Source organism: Hyperoodon ampullatus (genome assembly GCF_949752795.1).
Source record: "Hyperoodon ampullatus genome assembly, chromosome: 18".
In the NCBI taxonomy this organism is placed as follows: Eukaryota; Metazoa; Chordata; class Mammalia; order Artiodactyla; family Ziphiidae; genus Hyperoodon; species Hyperoodon ampullatus.
The window spans coordinates 60,517,637-60,538,155 of NC_136931.1; the positions used below are offsets into that span (position 1 = coordinate 60,517,637).

A 20,519-nucleotide genomic window follows, 5' to 3' on the forward strand; every position below is an offset into this window, starting at 1 on the left:
CTTCTTTCTGCCCCAGAGATGACAGCAGTGCCCAGCAACATTGGGAATTGTTGGGTTTATGGTTTTCTTCATTCTGCTCGTTTCCCTGTTCTAGGATGCATCTCCCTCATGGAATTGTAGCTGCAGTAGAATCTGATATTTTCTTGACTCCATTATCACCTAAAGAGGTGTCCTTTTGGTCACATACCCCACTGGGGGAGAAACGCTACCCCACGCTCTGCCCTTATGACTTGAGTGAACCGGCCACAGCGGCTCTTGGGTCTAGGGGAAGGCATGTAACACCTGCTGGCCAACTAGAGCATTGCAACCTCCCCCTGCCCCACCCCCCACCCCCCCACCCCCAGGCCAACAACCACAATGATTGGTTCTGGGCTTGGGAAGGATGGCAGCCTGGGAATGAGAAGAACCATGGGCAAAGAGCACAGACTCAAAGTGCTCCCACACCTGGCCAGGTGGAGCTTTCAAAAGAGGAGTATTTCTGAGGAAAGAGGAAACATGAAAATTTTTGGTGGCACAAATTTTTCCAAACAATTGGAACCAAGCTCTTCCATTTCCCAGATCATATTTGGCATCCTGCTTTTGTCATTTAGCAATGTATCTGTGAGACTTGCACATAGAGAATTTTTATGACCATTTTAAAGGGCGTTCTGCTAACCATGGTCGGAATTCAGGTGGAAAAGGCCAGTCTTGAACTTTGCTTGCCACCATGCCAAAGAGAAAAGAGAGATCTGGAGGGTCTCACACCAGGAATTAAATGATTTGGTCTAGAAGTGACATAATTACTCACTGGCCAGTACCACTCACATGATCCCACGCATGCATAAAGAGCCTGGAAGGTAGAGAGCTGGAAACATCAGTGAAGATGAAGATAAAATGGTAATAGCTGTGTCAAAGTGAATGTGAATTTAAAATTTGATAAATATTGGCCAATTGTTTTCCGAAAACACTGCCTCAATCTGCATTTCCACAGTAGTCTTAGAGGGTACATTGCCCCACATCCAACCAACACTGGGTTCTCTCAAACGATTTTTCTTTTTAAATTTGCTCTGAGCAAATTAAAAGATGCTCCACTACCAGGGGGGAGCATTTTATTACTTTGAGTTTCATTTCTTTAGTTGTGGTGGAGATTGAATATTATTCCATAGTTTATTGGCCATTTCTATTGCCTTTTTTTGGATGAACTATTGGCTTATTTGTCTTTGTGCAAATAGTTTGGAATGGGTATCATTGTAGGTCAACTTTTGCCCATATCTTTTACTTTCTTCTCCAGGATAAATTCCCAAAGTTGAATGGATGAATGCAAGGCCATTCAGATTCTCGAGGCTTTTTGTATTTATTAGCAAACTGCCCTTCTAAAACGTACCAACATATACTCTCACAAACCACACTAGAACATGTTCATTTCCCTTGAGGCATTGTCAACACGATTTTTTTTTCTTCTTTTTGGCCGCACCACGCTGCATGTGGGATCTTAGTTCCCCGACAAGGGACGGAACCTGTGCCCCCTTCAGCGGAAGCACGGAGTCTTAACCACTGAACCGCCAGGGAAGTTCCCCAACACGAATTTTTATTACTTAAAATAAAAATGAAAAATATGCTAGTATGGTAGTAAGTCATTCTATAGAAGGTCTTTCTTTGAATTCTGTTTTCTCTTATAAAATGCATATTTATTCTATTATAAAGGTATTACAAGTTTGTTGCAAAATATTCAAATGTATAAAATAGAAAATATGAGTCCCCTGTGGTCTCAAGCCTAAAAACATAGCTAATAACTCTTTGATATATATCTTTTCAGATTCCTTTCTAGGGTTTTAGTTATTAACATAAATAACTACTGCAATTAGTCTATTATTATTGTTTTACAAATCTTTGACATACTCTTATACTGCTTCTTTCATTTTTAACTAAACAACATACAGTCTCCCCATGGCAGTATCTGCAAGTCTGGTTTAATCTCTTTAACGAATGCCTGTTATTTCACACTATGTATATAATGTAACATATTTAAATAATTTCACGTTCGTGGACATTTGAGTTATTTACAAAAATTTCCAATAAAATAATGTTTATTCCAAATTTCACAGTGTTGAAATAAAAATTCTTGTCCTTAAATTTTGTATTATACTTTTTTTTACAGTGGGCAAGGAGTAAATTTCCATTTCTTGGATTACTAGAGGGCATGCACATCTTTTTTGTAGGTTATCAGCCACTTACATGTTTCCTTCAATAGCCTTCATGTTCATGACCATTTTCCTTTTGGTTTTTCTCTCGGTGGAGGTCTTCATATTTTTCTCCTTTATTTAAAGAAGTCTTTATACGTTATGTTGCAAATATTTTCCTCCGGATTTCCATTTGCCTTTGAAAGCTGTGCACGTGTTTTGGCCAAGAAAGTGTTAAAATCAGGAGCAGGAAATGTCAGTTCTCGCTGAAGAGACTCAGCGCTGGGGGAGGGTTTTCCCGCAGCGCTGCGTGGACCTCCTTGTTCTGCAGGCAGTAGACTAGATCAGGCAGCACATGGGCGTGGCCACCGTGTAGATGACGGACAGCAACTTGTTGAGGTCAGTGGGTTCGACACGGCTGGGGCGGGAATACGTGAAGAGAACCACTGAGCAGAAGATGTCCACCACAATCAGGTGGGAGGCGCAGGTGGAGGGGTTTGCTGCCCGCAGCAGCCGAAGGCATTTGGAGCACAGCCCTCCTGATGGCCGCATATGAGGCCAGAGCAACTAGCAGGGTCCTGCAGATGACGATGGCAGAGATGAAGTCGACCAGCTCCGTCAGGGTCACGTGGGTGCAGGACAGGTTGAGCAGAGGGGAGACATCACAGAAGAATTGGTTGAGGACATTGGGGCCATAGGAGGACAGGCTGGCGATGCATGATATCTTGACCACCGAGACCAACAGCCCACAAAGCCATGAAGACAAAGCTAAACCCAAGCAGATCTGGGGCCTCATGAGCAGCAGGTAGTGTAATGGGCGGCAGATGGCCACATAGTGGTCATAGGCCATGGAGGCCAGGAGGGTGCACTTGGTGCCAATGAGAGATATGAATTAAAAAAAGCTGAATTATGCAGGCTGTGAAGGGCACATGGCATGCACTGGACCTCAGCCCCACGAGCAAACTGGGCATGGTCACTGACATGTAGCACATCTCCAGGCAGCTCAGTTTGCCCAGAAAGAAGTACATGGGCTTTCAGAGCTCACCATGACTGCAGACAAGGAAAATGATGAGCGTGTTCTCCAGGAGGGTCAGCAGGTAGAGTCAGGAAGATGGCAAACAGCACAATCCTTATGCCTTGCCTGGCAGATAAACCCAGTAGGATAAACTTTTGCACTCTGGACATATTGCCCAAGTCCAGAGACCTCTCCATCTATGTAAGAAAGAAACAGGTTCGTAGAGACCATGATCCATGCAGAAATAAATTGATCAAAGGGGGAGAGCATATACAGTTAGGGCCCCTAGAGCCAATGCTACTTTGCTGTAGGTTGACTCTTGTTCTGAGCGCCAGCAATGAGCAATTGGGAAATTGCAAAACCGGAAACGGAAAATTTAACACTACTTACTACATCTCTGATCATTGACAAGATACTCAACCTTTGTGAGCCTCCATTATCTTATCTGTAAAATGGAGGTGAAATCTATCCCCAGGAGGTCCTTAGTCCTTATGGATATTAAACATGGCAACAGATGAGAGAGTGCTTTGTAAAGAGAGTCATGATTATTCCTTTACTTTTTTTTTTCTTTTATTTTTTTAAAAATTCTTTTCTTTTTTTTGCGGTACAGGGGCCTCTCACTGTTGTGGCCTCTCCCGTTGCGGAGCACAGGCTCCGGACACGCAGGCTCAGCGGCCATGGCTCACGGGCCCAGCCGCTCCGCAGCATGTGGGATCCTCCCAGACCGGGACACGAACCCGCGTCCCCTGCATCGGCAGGCGGACTCCCAACCACTGCGCCATCAGGGAAGCCCTTCTTTACTTTTTTAAAAAAATAAATTTATTTATTTTTGGCTGTGTTGGATCTTCATTGCAGTGCATGTGCTTCTTTGTGGTGGTTTCTCTTTGCGGTGGCTTCTCTTGTTGTGGAGCACCGGCTGTAGGCGTGTGGGCTTCAGTAGTTGTGGCTCACAGGCTCTAGAGCACAGGCTCAGTAGTTGTGGCGCACTGGGTTCATTGCTCCGTAGCTTGTGGGATCTTCCCGGACCAGGGCTCAAACCCGTCCCCTGCATTGGCAGGCTGATTCTTAACCACTGCACCACCAGGGAAGCCCCATGCACTGCTTTTTGAGCCTTCCCTGCCATTCGCGAGCTTTTCCGAAGACACAACATGACCAATCTCAAGGCAGTGCCTGTTTTCTTCCTCCGGGTTTCTCAGCGGTCCCTGAGATACAGCTGCTCAGCGCTGCTGCCTTCCTTCTGGTTTACCTGGCTGCGTTTCTGGGGAACATCTCCATCGTGGCCGCCGTGACGCTGGACGCCTGCCTGCACACGCCTATGTACTTCTTCCTCAAACACCTCTCCTTGGTGGATATCTGCTCCGTGTCCACCACCTTGCCCCGGGCCCTGGTGGCCAGCCTGTTGGGCTCAGGGCAGATTTCCCTCCATGCGTGCACGTCCCAACTCTTTGCCTTTGTCTGCCTGAAGTCCGCAGTGTTTTCTCATCACCTCCATGGCTTATGACCATTGTCTGGCCACCTACAGGCCCCTGGTGTAGGGGGCAGCCATGAGGCCCCGGACCTGTGTCTCCGTGGTGGCGGCCTGGGGCAGCGGGCTCCTCTTCTCTGCCTTCCCCTAACCAACACCTTCTCCCTGCTCTTCTGCAGCCCCAACATGATTGACCACTTCTGTGACATCCCGCTACTCATGCACCTAGCCTGTGCCAACACAGGTGTCCACAACACTGCAAGATTTGTAGCCAGCGGTTGCGTCATCATCAGCTGCTTCAGTCTCACTGTCCTGTCCTATGTGCACATCTTGGCCATGGTGGTTTAGATCCGCTCAGCAGCCAGCCGCTGGAAGGCCTTCTCCACATGTTCCTCCCATCTGGCCACCGTCCTCCTGTTTTACGGCACTGGCAGCTCTGCCTACATGCAGCCCACGGCGCGATATTCCCCACAGCAAGGGCGTCTGGCTGCCGTCTTCTACTGCATCCTCATGCCCACTCTAAATCCGCTTATCTACAGCCTGAGGAACAAGGACATGAAGGGATCCCTGTGGAAGCTGTATCTTCAGGTGCCACCTTAGGACATGGAGTGACCCAGAAATCCAGCCTCACAAGATTTTCCTTGTGGTCATAGTGGAGGTGTTAATGTCTCCAGAGACCACCAGGAACACACTGGGTGGCCCAAAAAGTTGACAACGTTGATGATGATTCATGCAGGAAGCCACAATAGGCAGCTGGATAAAATGGAGACGTGTCCAAGGTGCATTTAATTTAGGCAAATGGTACTGTACATACACAGGCGAAGGTAGAAAGAGGGAAAGAATTATTTAAAATACAGTTGACTTTCGGTATTCACGGGCTCCACATTTGCAGATTCAACCAACTGTGGATCGTGTACTCTGTTTACAATCCCTGGTTGGTCGAACCCATGAATGCAGAACCTGTGGGTATGGAGGGCAGACTATGGGACTTGAGCGTCCATTCTGGTATCCTGGTGGGTCCTGGAACTAATCCCCTGTGGGTTCTGAACGACAACTGTGGTGAGGGGTCATTTCATCCCAAAGCCCACCAATGACCCTGTATCCTGGAGTGTGAGTCCACTAGGGGACTTTCTGCCCAGCTCATCCATTTCCATGGACCTCCCACAAGTGATCACACCTTGGCCTGCTCAAAATGATTCTAATGCTTAGTGGTACACATTTTCCATCTAATATTTGTCTGAAATGCAAGTCAGTGAGTTCATCAGAAGTAACTATTCCGGAAGAAAAATAGTCCATATCGTACTTGCAGAGACATGGTCTTCATGTGGCTCCCTCCTAAGAGAACATCAGGGATACTTTTTTCTTTCTCTAATGTTTACCTGATAGCACTGTATTGGTTGGGTTTGGGGTTCAGCTGCTTTAACAGACCAAACAACAGTGGCTTAAATAATACAGAAGGGTTTTTTTTTCTCTTTCCTGTAAACATGGGTGTCTCTACACCACAAAGTCATCCTGAGACCAGGTTCCTCCCGTCTCTTTGCTGTACCATCCCATACAGTCTCCTTATCCACGTGGTAGAAGGCTCACTAGCAACTCATTCACAGTCCAGCTGCAGGAAGGGAGACAGAGGAAGTAGAGGGCAAAGAGAGTGCTTTTCAGATGTGACCTGGAAGTTGTACCCATCACTTCTGCTGACATCCCATTGGCCAGTGCTTAGTCACATGGCCATTCTGACCTGCAAGGGATGCTGGGAAATGTCTCCAGCTGGGTTGCCATGTGCTCAGATAAAGCTCCAGAAAAAAATGGAGAGAACAATATTTACTATTTTTTAACCACTCCTCCACATCTGATCTCTTGATGAGCCACTATTTTTTAAAATAAATTTATTTATTTTATTTTTGGCTGCATTGGGTCTTCGTTGCAGCAAGTGGGGGCTGCTCTTCATTGCGGTGTGCAGACTTCTCATTGCGGTGGCCTCTCGTTGTGGAGCACGGGCTCTAGGTGAACAGGCTTCAGTAGCTGTGGCTCGCAGGCTCTAGAGTGCAGGCTCAGTCATTGTGGCACACGGGCTTAGTTGCTCCGCGGCATGTGGGATCTTCCCGGACCAGGGCTCGAACCCTGTCCCCTGCATTGGCAGGTGGACTCTTAACCACTGCACCACCAAGGAAGTCCCCAAGCCACTATTTTTTATTCTACCTATTGTCATGCTTCCAATTCTTCCCTTTTTTCCAGGCCACCTGTACTAGTCACTTTTATACCTTATCTCTATCACTCTTTATAAAATTCTGTTCATTTTACATGTGGAAGATGAAATTCAGATAGGATAGGCAATCTACCCAAAGTTCAGAGGGTTGAGAAAGGATCCAATATTTTTGCTCCAGAACCATTTGGGGTTCTACTTTTGGGGGTGGGTTCTGCTTTTTAATGATAGAGATTGGATTGTATTTCTCTAGGACTTTAAAATGTCTTACCTTGTTGAGACATTTCTTTGGGAGTTTTTAGGATAGGGTTGCAGTGCTACCAACATATCCTTGAGGGTTGAAGAGCTCTCCTTTACTTGAGAACATCAACCTCTTGATCAAATGCATAATCCCTGGGAGAGACATAAATTGGCATGTGACCAGTCAGCCAGATCAGGCAAGTCTTTGGTGATTCCTGGGGTTGGCAGGCACATGCCAATGAGTCCCATCCTGGTATAACCCCTTCCCCTTATGTGGGAGGAAACTGATTTAACTTTAGCAAATAGAATACAGCAAAGGTGACGGGTGTCACTCCCATGATTACCTGAGATATACTGAGGCAGAAAACATCAAGGCGCTTGGTGTAACCCCCAGACCCCGAGTGGCCAACTCCCTATCAGCTCCAAGGTCACCTCATCCGAACGACCTTCTGTGGCCCTGCCATCCAAAGCAGATCCCCTCCAGGTGACTCACCATGCCTGCATCCTGTTTTGTTACCTCCATTGCATTTATCATCCTTCTGAAATTACCTAAGTTATTCAGTTCGTTTGTTCTGCCCCGAATCCCCATCCCCTTCCTTCAGATATAATCCCCATGAGGGCAGTGCTCTGGTCTCCTCAGTACTGTATCCCCTGGGTGTTGTAGTGTCTGGCACACGCTAGGTATTCAATGTGTATTTTTCTGAACGAATATGAAGCAGAACAGCAAAAATCAGAGCTTCTCTGGTGTGAGCTGGGGTCCGGGGGCTGGGATTCCTGAGCCTTGGTGGTTTCCTATGTCCATGGTAATTTCTGCAACACCTGCCTGGAATCTTTGGGCTCCACAAACCCAGTTCAGGCACCCCTTCCTGAATCAGATTAATACCTGCTAGTGAATCTAAACCACCATTCATTGAAAGATGCTCCATTATTTTATGTTCCACTAAGGAAGAAAAAGATACTGCCAATCAAACCATGACACCTCATCAATAGAACACATCCTGATCTCCTATGTTAAAACGTGCTGTTCAGCCTTCAGATCACAGTTCAAGCATTACTTCCTTATCACCCCCTGCTGGCCAACTTAGCCCATTTTTCCTATACTCTCATCACTCTCATTTCTTCAAAATATGCATTGCAATTTTAATTATTGTGTAATCATTTGTTTAAAATTTGTCCCCAACACTAGAATGAAAGCTGCATGAAGATAGACATTACTTTGGCTTGTTTACTGTGGTGCTGATAAATCAACTCTCTGGAAAAAAAAAAAAGCATTTGCCAATTTCCATGGTGTAAACAATCTCACCACAGCTAATGCCAAGCTACTGATAGCTTAATGACTGATTGGCAACATTCTTGTTTAACAATTAGCTCTTGTGAGCTGGTACTAGCGTGCTCCAGCACACAGTTGACCCAGACCAGACTCTCTCTGTACATAATAGAAGCACCGTAAACAATTGGTTAGTGAATGGGTAGACAGTCATTGAATCACATTGAATGGACATGTAGCAAGTACTTCAGACTTCACACATCTACACAGAGCTCATTTATCCTCCACACCCGCATCTTCCCCAGTTTTCACCCCACTTAGTGGCATTGTCACCCATGAATCAGGACAGAATCCTAGAAGGCATACCGTATGGTCAGGCCACTCAAGGTGGCTGTTTTCTTGCTCTCTCTACATCCCTGCTGGACCAGTGCCTGCATCACCTACACTCACACACGACTGACTTTCCTACACTTGCCCCAAGCCCCAGCTCATGATTGTTCTTATCAAAGGGGCCGTGAGGGGCGTGCTCCTCTGCTGGTTTCCCTGGTAACCAATGAGCCCACCTGATAATTCCCCCATAACTGGCAATCTCCCCTTCCTCGCCAGGGAGTGAAGATGCCATATCCTGTCTGCCATCTGCCACACACGGTGCAGTGTTGCTTCAGACGTGTAAGCGCCCCAACCCATTAAACCACTGATGTGTCTGTTGCTGACTCCGGGCTCTTTCTTCGGTCTTGAGGCCGGGCAAGTTCAGGCCTTGTAGGCCTGTGGGGTGCAGCCCAACAACTGGCAGAGCCAGCCAGCAGACCGAGGAAACTCTTGTGAGCACCAAGATGTCGGGAAATACAGGATGGGAAATGGAAAGTTGTGGGGGCCGTCCGCTCACATGTGGGGCCCAAAGGTTCCAGGGGTGATCCCGAGTGTTGCAGGGGAAATCCCGGGGTGGCTGTCCACTAGTATGCGGGGCCCTGTGGTGGCTGTTGATAAAAGAAATGTTCACACATTGAGATACAGGGAAGTCATTCAGGCTTATACTTGAGTTAACTCGAATGTTATGCTACTTAAAATAGCCTGTTTGTGGCCTGTCATATATACGTTGTACATCTGCTTTAATTATTTAAGGGCACACTGACCAGAAGTAAAGAATGTCCATGTTAAAAATAAACATTAAGTGCCTCTCTTCCTTGTCCTCCTTTGATGATAAAGACTCCCTTCCCAGGTGCCAAGACCATACTGACTCGCTGTGTATGTGCTGATCTGTTTTGGTTTTTTTTTTTTTTGAAACACTGAAGAAATATAACCCTGATTTGTTTAATGTTCTTTGTTCTGACAATATATAAAACTGTACTGAAAACTGGAGCAGCTTCTCAAGAGTAATCTGGGAAGATGGCTTTCAGGTTAGCCCTCAGTTTGGCTTATAAAAATAAAAACTTTTCTATAATAAATAAAACTTTTCTATTCTATTCTTTTATAGATTATTATTTTCATTAACATTGCTTTGGTATAGTCAGCAGGATATCAGAAGAACCCACCTGAGGTCACCTGGAGTCTACTTTAGACCACGCTTGTAACAAGCATGGGCCCCTTGAGCCCCTCTGGCTTCACAGCACCCTTCAGGTGATTTGGTGAGTTTTTCCTGATACCTGGACCTCCTTATATTAAGTGATGGTCCACGACTTTTATTTGAGCTGTTATCTTAAGACTTGGAGTCTTAAGAGGGTGCCGGTACGTTTCCTAGGCAGAGGACCTGGGGGAAGTTCCAGGTAGGAAGGCCTGGAAGGAATTTTGCAGTGAACTGGGTTGGCTGACTTTTTAAATGTGGCTTAGAATTGGAAATTTAAATTTAGATTTGCACTTTATAGTAAACTGAAACTAAAAGAAAGCAGGAGATTGTGCTTCTAAAGCTCCCAGCTCCTGGACAGGCAGCCACCCACTGGAGCTCCGGCTGGCTTCTACAACTGGTACGGAGCCAATACTTAACAGATATTTACCTAACCCTAAATTGGCCAAGATGAAATTTTTTTTGACATTCCAAAACTAATTTTGCATGCACAGTTAAACACAACTGGCTTCATAAAACATCTTTTCAAAATTCTGACTCTCAGAAAGAAAAGTACTCCTAGGAGAAGGCTTGAAGTTATAACTCTCATCATGTCCTTGAAATGCAAACACAGCCCACGCTGCCTGAGACTACAGCCTTGGCTCAATTCGTAGAAACTAAAACCTTAAAAAAAATGGACTTTTAAAACTCAAGCAGGAAAACTATGAGATCTGTGTCTATCTGGATGTACGTATGTTTGTGTATGTTATAAATGTGATCTGTTTCTACCTACAGATGATATTATCAATATGAATTTGTAAAAGAGTTCTATTGACTTAAAAGTAAGCACTTACAAATTAGATATTTTTAAATGTAAAAAAAAGTAATCCAAATGTTTAAAGGATCATGTGATATAGAATTACTCTTTTAATAAATGAAAACAAGCCTAAGTTGTTGCTTTGATTAATACAGACATGTATTTAGGGTCATCAGCATTAAGTATTAATACTTTAATTGTTCCTAGGTTTACTAAAAGTCAATAAGTTCATGTTATCTTTGTTACAAAATTTGTCAGCAAGAAAATTAACTTGGTATGGTGATATTTTCATAGGTAATGAAATAGAGATCAATGGGATTAAAATTTTTACATGAATTCTTTAAAAATGATTGTTTTATGGTATGTCTACCTAAAATCAATTTCTCCAGATGTTTGATAACGTGAAACTTTAGAGTTTTCCTAAATTAAATTAAATGATGGGAATTCACTGAATATCCAGATCATTTCCAGTTAGGATAAAAATACTGAAACATTCACTGCTAAACATGTCTAAATTTACCTACTTTGTCACCTTTAGAGAAACACTAAAGATTTGGGGTTTATTAAACACATATCTTATACCATATTAAAAAGAGAAATTATGGGGGGGGACTTCCCTGGCAGTCCAGTGGTTAGGACTCCGTGCTTCCACTTCAGGGGGAGTGGATTCGATCCCTAGTTGGGGAACTAAGATCCTGCAAGCTGCATGGTGCAGCCAAAAAACAAACAACCAACCAAAAAAGCCCCACAAAAAAACAACAAAAAAAACCCCAAACCAAAACAAAAAACAAAAGCCACACACCTATAGTCAATGAATCCAAATGGGTCTCTTCACCTGAAAGGCTGAAGTGGGTTGGGTACCATGGCAATGTACCTGTACTTCATCCCTCCTTCAGGGTCCCACCTGGAGGAGACCTGACTGTCAGATGGTCTGGGCACCAGCCCTAGACCCAGAGTGGTAGGAGATTCAAAGCCGGGGCCCAGGTGGGCAGATGGCTGACCCTTCTAAGGTGGTGGTATTCATAAGTGTGTGTGTGTGTGTGTGTGTGTGCGCATGTGCATGCACATACTTACTGCTATGCTTCTCTGCACTTTCCTTCAAGAGCATCTGCGGCCCCCAACTGCTGGAAGTGTAGGGTTTAGCTAGCTTGAATGCATGTAGTGGGGCAACAGTGAAGTAACCCCATTTCTGGGATGCTGGCTTTCTGAGAATTATAACAAAAAAGAAAAACCCTACACAAAGAAACCTACAACTGCAACAGTATGTAGGAATAACTAAGGGGAACTTACTTTGCTGGCTGATAAAAGTGCTTGAGTACATAAAAGAATATCATATTCCTGGATGCTAAGTTTAAATGTAACAATGTTAATTCTTCCTAATTCATTTATAAATTCACTTCAATAGTCATCAAAAGGCTGTTTTTGTTAAACAACTTTTCATCTGGAAGAGCAACAAAATTCATTTTCTCATATAAATATAATGCACATAAATAAACTTCTTAAAGGCAAAGTGATAGAAAACTCAAATGAGGCTATAAAAGTTAAAAAGAATACAGATCTATGATATAATAGGGTGACAAAACAATGAAACAACGTGGATGATCCAGATACAGAACTGTATTATAAAATATGACTGTATCATTTACTAAAATTGATGCTGGGGCAATTAACAACGGAGGATAATTTTTATCTTCACATAATACAAAGTAAATTCAATAATAGTTAAAGTATATTTTACAAATAATAAAAACTGCAGAAAAAATACTAATGCTTAGAGAAGGTTAGATTTTTTAGGTTTAAAAAAGATATCAGAATTGAGCTATATAAAAATTGAAACCTCGTCAAAAAAATAATTCAAAGAAAAGGCCAAATGGGGAAAACATTTATGGCCAAAATGAAGACAAATAATATCTTTATTACATAAAGAGACTTCAAATTGATAGGAAGATATTAAAGCCACATAGACAATGCAAAGAGAAGAAATATAATTGCTTAACAAGCTTAAGAGGAAAATGTTCAACATCCTTAAAAACTAAATAAATGCAATTAAAATTAGATGCCCCCCTTATTAAATTAGCAAAGGTGAAAAGTGCTCTTAATAAACAATGCTAGCGAGAATGTGTGGAACACACACCATCCAACATGTTAATTGCAGCAGTGCAAACTGGTGCTCTTTCAAAGGAAAACTTAGACGTGTGTATCAGGAACCTTAAAACAATTATTTCCCTTCTGACACAGTAATCCCCCATTGGCGAAACCTTACAGAATCCTAAATTTACAAAAATATTTTAAGTACCAGAATGTTCATTACATTATCATTTACAATTATGAAAAATCACAACTAAATTAAACATTCAAACAACAGAGGGAGGGCCACACAGATAAAGCTCTGGGTATACTGTGCAGCTATTAACAAGGTGAAAACGGCTGACAAGGGGGTGATAGAGAAGTCTGTAAGGTGTACAACAGGGTGGAAAAAATATGCTACTGCACACATGGAATGATCACAGCTATTTGAAAACTATGAACACCTTACAGCCACATGCGTAAATAGGTGAAAAAGAACAGAGGTACCGTGAGAACTAGATCTCTTCCCCACCACTCCCTAGAGGCAAGCACTTCCAGAAATCCGGCAATTATTTTTAAATTATAAGAAATCAAACCAAAACGTTAATGGTGTTCGTGGTGTATTGGGGGCACGAGTGGCAGCAAGGCAGAGGGAGTAGGAGATGTACCTTTCTGTAAAATAGAAATTGTTTTTAATGCGCTAAGTATTGCTTTAAAATGAAAAACATGAATCTTTCAGAAATGCATACTTTAAGAAAAGGAAAGTGAGTTCAGGCAAATCAGAAAGAACAAGCACAAAGACACAATAGCTAAAATGGGCAAAAGGCCTAGATTATACACAAAGAACTTTAAAAGCATATGGGGGGCGGGGCTTCCCTGGTGGCGCAGTGGTTAACAATCTGCCTGCCAAGGTAGGGGACACGGGTTAGAGCCCTGGTCCGGGAAGGTCCCACATGCTGCAGTGCAACTAAGCCTGTGCGCTACAACTACTGAGGCTGCGCTCTAGAGCCCACGACCCACATCTACTGAGCCCACGTGCCACAACTACTGAAGCCCGCGTGCCTAGAGCCCGTGCTCTGCAACAAGAGAAGCCACTGCAATGAGAAGCCCATGTACCGCAATGAAGAGCAGCCCCCGCTCGCCGCAACTAGAGAAAGCCTGTGTGCAGCAACGAAGACCCAACGCAGCCAAAAATAAAATATAAATAGATAAATTTATATTAAAAAAAACATGGGGGAAGAATTCATTAGTAAGCAAGAAGCACTGTTTTGGTTTATCAAATAGGCAAACTTTTTCGTTGGTTTGTTTTAAGTAATAAATATCCAATGCTGGTAAAATTGTTCAAATGCTTATTTATACCAGGCGTAGCAAAGGCTACGGAGCACAGGCTCCGGACGCGCAGGCTCAGTGGCCATGGCTCACGGGCCCAGCCGCTCCGCGGCATGTGGAATCCTCCCAGACCGGGGCACGAACCCGTGTCCCCTGCATCGGCAGGCGGATTCTCAACCACTGCGCCACCAGGGAAGCCCCTCCACCACCTCTTAATTCAAGTACCTAAAGACCAGGGTGGAGTAATGGTGGGAGGCACATTGAGAAAAGTCTAGAAGAGGTAATGAAGAAGGAACTAAAGCAGCTGGACCATGAGTGATAGTGAAAACTTTGAAACCTCATTGCCTGTGAATGGTGCAGTGGCCTGGAGAACGACTTTAAAAAGGCTGGACCTTTGGGAGAGCTAAAGCCTGACGGGATATGATATAAAGTACACAAAACCACCTATGAGGTGTTCTTGCCAAAGAAGTTGAAGATGAATCTAATTAAGTCTCCAGAGTTTAGAGCTAACTTCCATTTACAGAAAATATAGAGAGAGGAACAAGCTTAAGGATACCACAGGAAGCAAACAAACACATTTAGAAGGGGGGACATTCCACAGGACAACCGACCCAGTTTCTTCCAGTATTACTTGCATAATCACACAAAGCTTTAAAGAAAAAAACCCAAGAGTGCTAGAATCATGGTTGCCAGGGCTGTAAGGTGGGGGAAAGGGGGAGTTGCTGTTTAATGGATACAGAGCTTGAGGTTTGCAAGATGAAAACAGTCCTGGGGATCTATTGCACAACAATGTGACTCTACTTAACAGTACTGGACACTTTAAGATGTTCGACACGGTTAGTTTTATGTTATGTGTTTCTTACCACAGTTAAAAATTTAAGAATTTAAAAATGAGCGCTTCTAAATTAAAAAAAAAATTAAACCTGAATATAAGGAGTACCAAGACTGTTACATATATTAGGAATTGGGTGGAGAGAAGAGGGAAATACATTTCTACATTATTCTTGGGGTCACACAAGGCATTAAAAAAGTGAGAGGAGATTGCTTTAGACTGAGAGAGAATCAAGAGGTCAGACAACCAAATGCATGTTTGGATCCAGATTCAAACAAGCCAACTGTTAAAGGACATCTTGAAAATGATTGGGAAAATCTGACTATGGTCTGGGTAAAATTCTTTGAGTTGGCTTAAAATTTTCCTTTTTAGGTAGATGTATTGAAGTTTTTTTAAAAAATAGAGATGACACAATTGAAAGAAAGTGTTAAGCAAATAACAAACCAGGCAGAATATAGATTTAGCAAAAATGATGAAGGAAGAAATGAAATGATAGATAAGGGTGTAAGTAAACCTATGACCCCGGGGAAAGCAGCAGATTTCACAAGACAGTGATGAGGTAGAAGCTATCATAAAGGCATGGGGTTTTCCTGGAGGTGAAGGGAGAGAAATTAAACAGGGTGCAAAAGAAGTGTCCAGAAAAGGATGAGAGGAGCCAACTTGAAAGGACTCCCAGTGGCCAGAGCTGGAACAATCTGAACAAAATAAATAATGGCAGTGCTGAATTACAGCCAATAGAATAAAATAAACATCCATGAATCCATACTGATATAAATAAATTACTGAATAAATAAATAGGGAGGACAAGTCTTCCTCAGAGGAGAATTCTAATTACTAAATGTAGAAGGAATGAAGAAAATTGGAGATCATCATTACAATACTACACAGTAAAAATGGCTGTAGGTAACATCCACTTGCTAATTGCTAGAATTTAGTAGGTAAAAGTGTGAGGAGAAACTAGATACTTGCATGGTCTCAAAGTTTCTCCTGCAAGATATTTATTAATTACAAAAAGAAACAAATAAAGGTTAATTAACATCATCAACAATAAGACATATTGACATTATGTCCCTTTGCAGTAGTGGTGGCAGAATCGGAAACAAATTTATAGTGGGTTGGAGGGTGGACTGTGGTGAGAAAATAGGACCAGCCGGTGAGGACTGTTTCATCAAGAACCTGAGAAATGAAGAAAAGGGGCTGTGTAGCTCGCACTCATTCGGCTGGTGTAGGTTCATGTTTGTTTTTACTTTCATGATTTTGGAGCCACACATCACAGATCAACCTCAAACATGGCAGGATGAGAAAAAGCAGGGCCGTAAATAACAATAGCAGCAACCCATCCTTCCAGGCAAGGAGTCAAGTTCTGAGACACCAGGTCCAGCTGGTTCTCATGTGTCTTTGTATCTGACCACCATCCAAGTCAGTGATGGAAAACTTTTACATTATAGCAATATGGTATAAAAGAAATTTTTAGTGCAATTCAGGGCTCATACTTTTAAAGAGTGAAGTATGCCCAGAAAAGAATTAGGATTTTAGGTGAAGCTGGTCGTGCTGAGGATGCCAGTGCCCAAGAAAAGCAGAAATACCGTTTTCAAACAGGATTTTTTAAAAGGAAGGAGAGGGGAAAAAAAGAAAAATACAAAACCTCAAACCTTCAAACAACTACAGAAAACTACAAAAATTCTACTTAATTAGTAGCAGATTTACGATATCCAAGACCAATTATAAGAAAGTGGTTAGCAAAAATATCCTTCCTTGATCAGTGTCTCAAAAATTCACCTAACCCTAAATTGTAACAGAAATGGCTATCAGAACTTCATCTTAAAAAAGCTTTCTGGGGGCTTCCCTGGTGGCACTGTGGTTGAGAGTCCACCTACTGATGTAGGGGACATGGGTTCGTGCCCCGATCTGGGAAGATCCCACATGCCGCGGAGCGGCTAGGCCCGTGAGCCATGGCCGCTGAGCCTGCGCGTCCGGAGCCTGTGCTCCGCAACGGGAGAGGCCACAACAGTGAGAGGCCCGTGTACTGTCAAAAAAAAAAAAAAAGCTTTCTGAACCCCTTATACTACAAAAGTGTCCCCATCTGATTTAATGTGAAATAATGTTGGGATTACTAAAAAGGAAGACAGCTGCAGTCAGTATAGTACTGTACCTTTTCTTCAGAGGGGATATAGCAGGAATAAAACAAACCTGGGTTGAGCATCAAGATATAAAATAAATATCTCATGGAATCTCAAAAGCCAAACCTAACCAAACCACACTGGGGCTCAGTTCTTGCCCCATCACTTACAACCCAAGTCAAATCAAATGACAACTTGGAGTTTCAAGTTTGCTATACCTGTAAAAATGAAATAAATATCCTCATACTAGGTACAATGCAGCATTCCTTAAAAGATCAAATAATACATTTGGCAATGTTTTGTAAATCAACAAGTACTGTGTAAACATATTACCAATTACTTCAGCTTTGTGGATGAATCAACATAGGTACACCTCAAAAATCTTTTTACCATGCCCTCTGCTGACTCATCCCATGTGGTAAAGATACTGTATGTAAACACTTCTGCAGAAAATTAGGCAACAGAGTTCCTGTCTGGAGCCCAACTACCAGTCACAAGTTTTCTGTCAGGATGTCAAAATCAAGGTTCTCCATTCTATGGATAACACCAAAGAAGGGCAAAATCTATTAGCTTCTTTCCTATGCAACAAAAATATTCTTTGTAAGGTTTTTTGCCTGGGTGACTGACACATGTGCTGACTCTCCCTTTGCAAAGATTGTTCTAACCTCTTGCAACCATTCTCTGTTTTCTGACCACACCAAGATGAATTTTCAAGTTGTTAACAAGGTGTGAGGGCTGGTTGAAAACCTTCTGGTATTCAGAGCACTCAAAGGGTCTCTCTCCAGGGGAAAGTCAAAAGTGTTGAGAATGTTCTGAGTCAAGGTTTTTCAACAGTAACTGCGCTCAACCCCGTTTCTCTTGAGAATGGAGTTGATAATGTTGAGTGAGGTAGGAGGGTAAGCTGAAACACTTCCCACACAGCTGACACTGGTAAGGCCTCTCTTGAGCATGAATTCTGTAGTGCTGAATGAGATGTGAAGTCCGAATGAAGACTCTGCCACAGTCACAACACTGACAGGCTCTCTCTCCGACATGGTCATGTTTCCGCTGATACCGAATTAAATATGTCTTGTTTCGGGGCAACGCGGGTGGAAGGGCTTTTGCTGCCTCATGGGCTTTGAGATGTTGAAAAAGATGCACATCCTGGATAAAAGCTTTGCCACACTGGAAACATTCATAGTAGTCCTCCTGACTATGAATTCTTATGCAGCCGTTGATATGTGCATGCTGAGTGAAAGACTTTCCACCTTCATTGCATCCAGGGGACTTCTCACGTGAATGAGTCTTCTGATGTCTGGTGAGGTGTGGCATGAGGTAGAAGGTTTCTCCACACTGTTTACATTCAAAGGGTTTCTTCCCTGTATGGATCTGCTCGTGTCTCTCACGGGCCAACTGGGTACTAAAGCTTCTTTCACAAAATTCACATCTGTTGTGTTTGTTCTCTTGGACGAAAGGCCTGCTGTCTACCGGCTGGGGACTGGTGCAAATTCCATGAGGAGTGCGTTCCTGGGGATCCTTTCCTAGAAGATCCTCTGACTGTTTAGTAAGATCTAAGCGTCTCTCAAGTCGATCACTGTCATGGCTTCTTTCCTGAGCAAGGGTCTTGGGGTCATTCATTTTTACTGGACTCAAAAGTTTCTCCTGGTTGATCTGGTGCAAACCCAATGGATCATCAGGAGAAGACTCTCCGACATAGACACACCAGAAGTTTCCTACCTCCAAATCCTGTCTTCCTGCCCCTGAGGATGACTTTTCTATAGGCAGGCTTTGCTCTGGAGTTAGATCTTTGGTTTCAGGTTTTTTCTCCCAATCTAAAAGCAATGTAAAAGTTCCTCTACTATTTTTACTCAAAGAGACACATCATTATAGTAGAAACAGAAGAAAGAGACCAAACATAGAAGAACAGTTCTTAAAGAGGTTTGAGAGTTTTCTGGGAACCTAAGGAGAGAATGGGAGGATGGAAAGGACAGTAAGCAAGGAAGGGTGAGGATGAGGCAGAAAAGAGACCATCCAGGAGGACTGAACGTTGACAAAGATGCCAGAGACACAGACAGGAGAACAAGGAGGAAACCAGAGAAAGAGCTGGGATTGGGGTTTGTCTGCATGCAGACCATGCTTGGCAAATTATTACTATTCCGAGCAACTAACAGTTGGGGCGATAAAGGGATTCCACTGTCAAGTCAATTTGGGAGATACCATAGGATGCAAGTCAAGCAGCTTTCAATCCTGTAGGACTCTTCAGAACCTTTAATCGGCATCTCAAATTCCAAAGAGGGGAAACATAGTGTGCAGCATTTCTCTAACTGATCTCGTCATGGAACACTTTTTTTTTTTTTTAAAGAACGCCTATTACCATGGTTCTACAGGACCATTAGGGAAACGCTGGAGAAAACAGGTCAACAACCTCTTGCTCAGAATAAAGCAAAAGGATTCTAACTCTTTTCTTGGCTCCCAATCTCTATTCTTACCCCATTCCCTTCAATTCACCATTTATTAAATGCCTATTTTGAGCAGAGCATTATCCAACCAGATGGTCATAATAAGTCTGTAAAACGGACCCCAATCAGGCTATAAATGACTACAGGAGAAGAGATGGGGGTGGGGGTTGATTCCATTTAGGAACAGGAAAAACTCAACGGAGGGGATGGCATTAGGGCTCAGCAAGCAGTGAAGGGGGTGGCAAGCTTATAAAACATCCTGAGCAAAGACATTGAACTGTGAAAGTACACAGTCCTGGGGAGCCAGCAACACAGGTTTCTACTTGGAGTATCTGTGAGAGATGAGGCTGGGATGTGAATTTTAGGCCAGATTGGGATGGATTTAAATGTTTTGTTAAAAGTTTGGATTTTCTTTTGAGGGTGGTAAGAAGATCATCAAAAGTTTGTGCTTTATAAAGGCAAGCCCCTGAGTGGGGCTGGAAAGAGGAGTGGTATCACGCCAAGGTTTTTTGCTTATTTCAGTTAAAGAGGAAAGACCTCTGATTTCTAGCTGCCAGGAGAAAGGCATGAATGAATGCAGGAGTTGGAACACTAGAGAAAAGGGAAACTGGCCTCCCTGGAGCTGCACAGGAGAGGAACTCATGCTGCAGGAAGAGATGAGCTTCAGAGAGGAGATGAAAGAAGTACTGAGTGCACGTGATGTGGGGAAGCGGCAGGAACCCCTGAGGTGAGAGCACTTACCAACCTTCTCCCTGAGCTGAGAGGGCTTTGGGGAACAGCTCCCAGGCTCCTCCTGGCTGACCAGGGTTGTCTTCCCACGATTCCTGTCTCACTACTCACCTTGACATATCATTGTACTGCTGTCTTCCTCCACTGCATGTGACTCCTCCGCTTCCAGCCCTGAGATAATGTCAGGTTTAGGGAACTGGTACCCTGTTGAAGAAGGAGACTCATAACTTGGGAGTTCTGTCCTGTACCCACAGGAACTCCCAGCCTGGGTTATAAAGACGGTGAGATAATAAGGAAAATG

At 43.4% G+C, this 20,519-nt stretch overlaps 1 protein-coding gene and 2 pseudogenes across 3 annotated transcripts in view; 1 reads left to right on the plus strand and 2 right to left on the minus strand.

The window, feature by feature from the left end:
* Nucleotides 1–2,415: 2,415 nt before the first annotated feature.
* On the minus strand, nt 2,416–3,371 carry LOC307066949 (olfactory receptor 6Z7-like; annotated as a pseudogene). The gene has a single exon. The product of its transcript is annotated as an olfactory receptor 6Z7-like (transcript).
* Nucleotides 3,372–4,322: 951 nt separating this feature from the next.
* Nucleotides 4,323–5,239, plus strand: LOC307066950 (olfactory receptor 9S13-like; annotated as a pseudogene). Its single transcript has one exon. The product of its transcript is annotated as an olfactory receptor 9S13-like (transcript).
* Nucleotides 5,240–17,894: 12,655 nt separating this feature from the next.
* The window catches only part of LOC307066951 (uncharacterized protein), a gene marked incomplete at both ends in the record, with an annotated part of 44,609 nt that continues 41,984 nt past the window's right edge, over nt 17,895–20,519 (minus strand). The window contains 2 exon segments of the mRNA XM_079724162.1: nt 17,895–18,736; nt 20,330–20,422. Of these exon segments, the coding sequence (XP_079580288.1) occupies nt 17,895–18,736; nt 20,330–20,422 (935 nt within the window).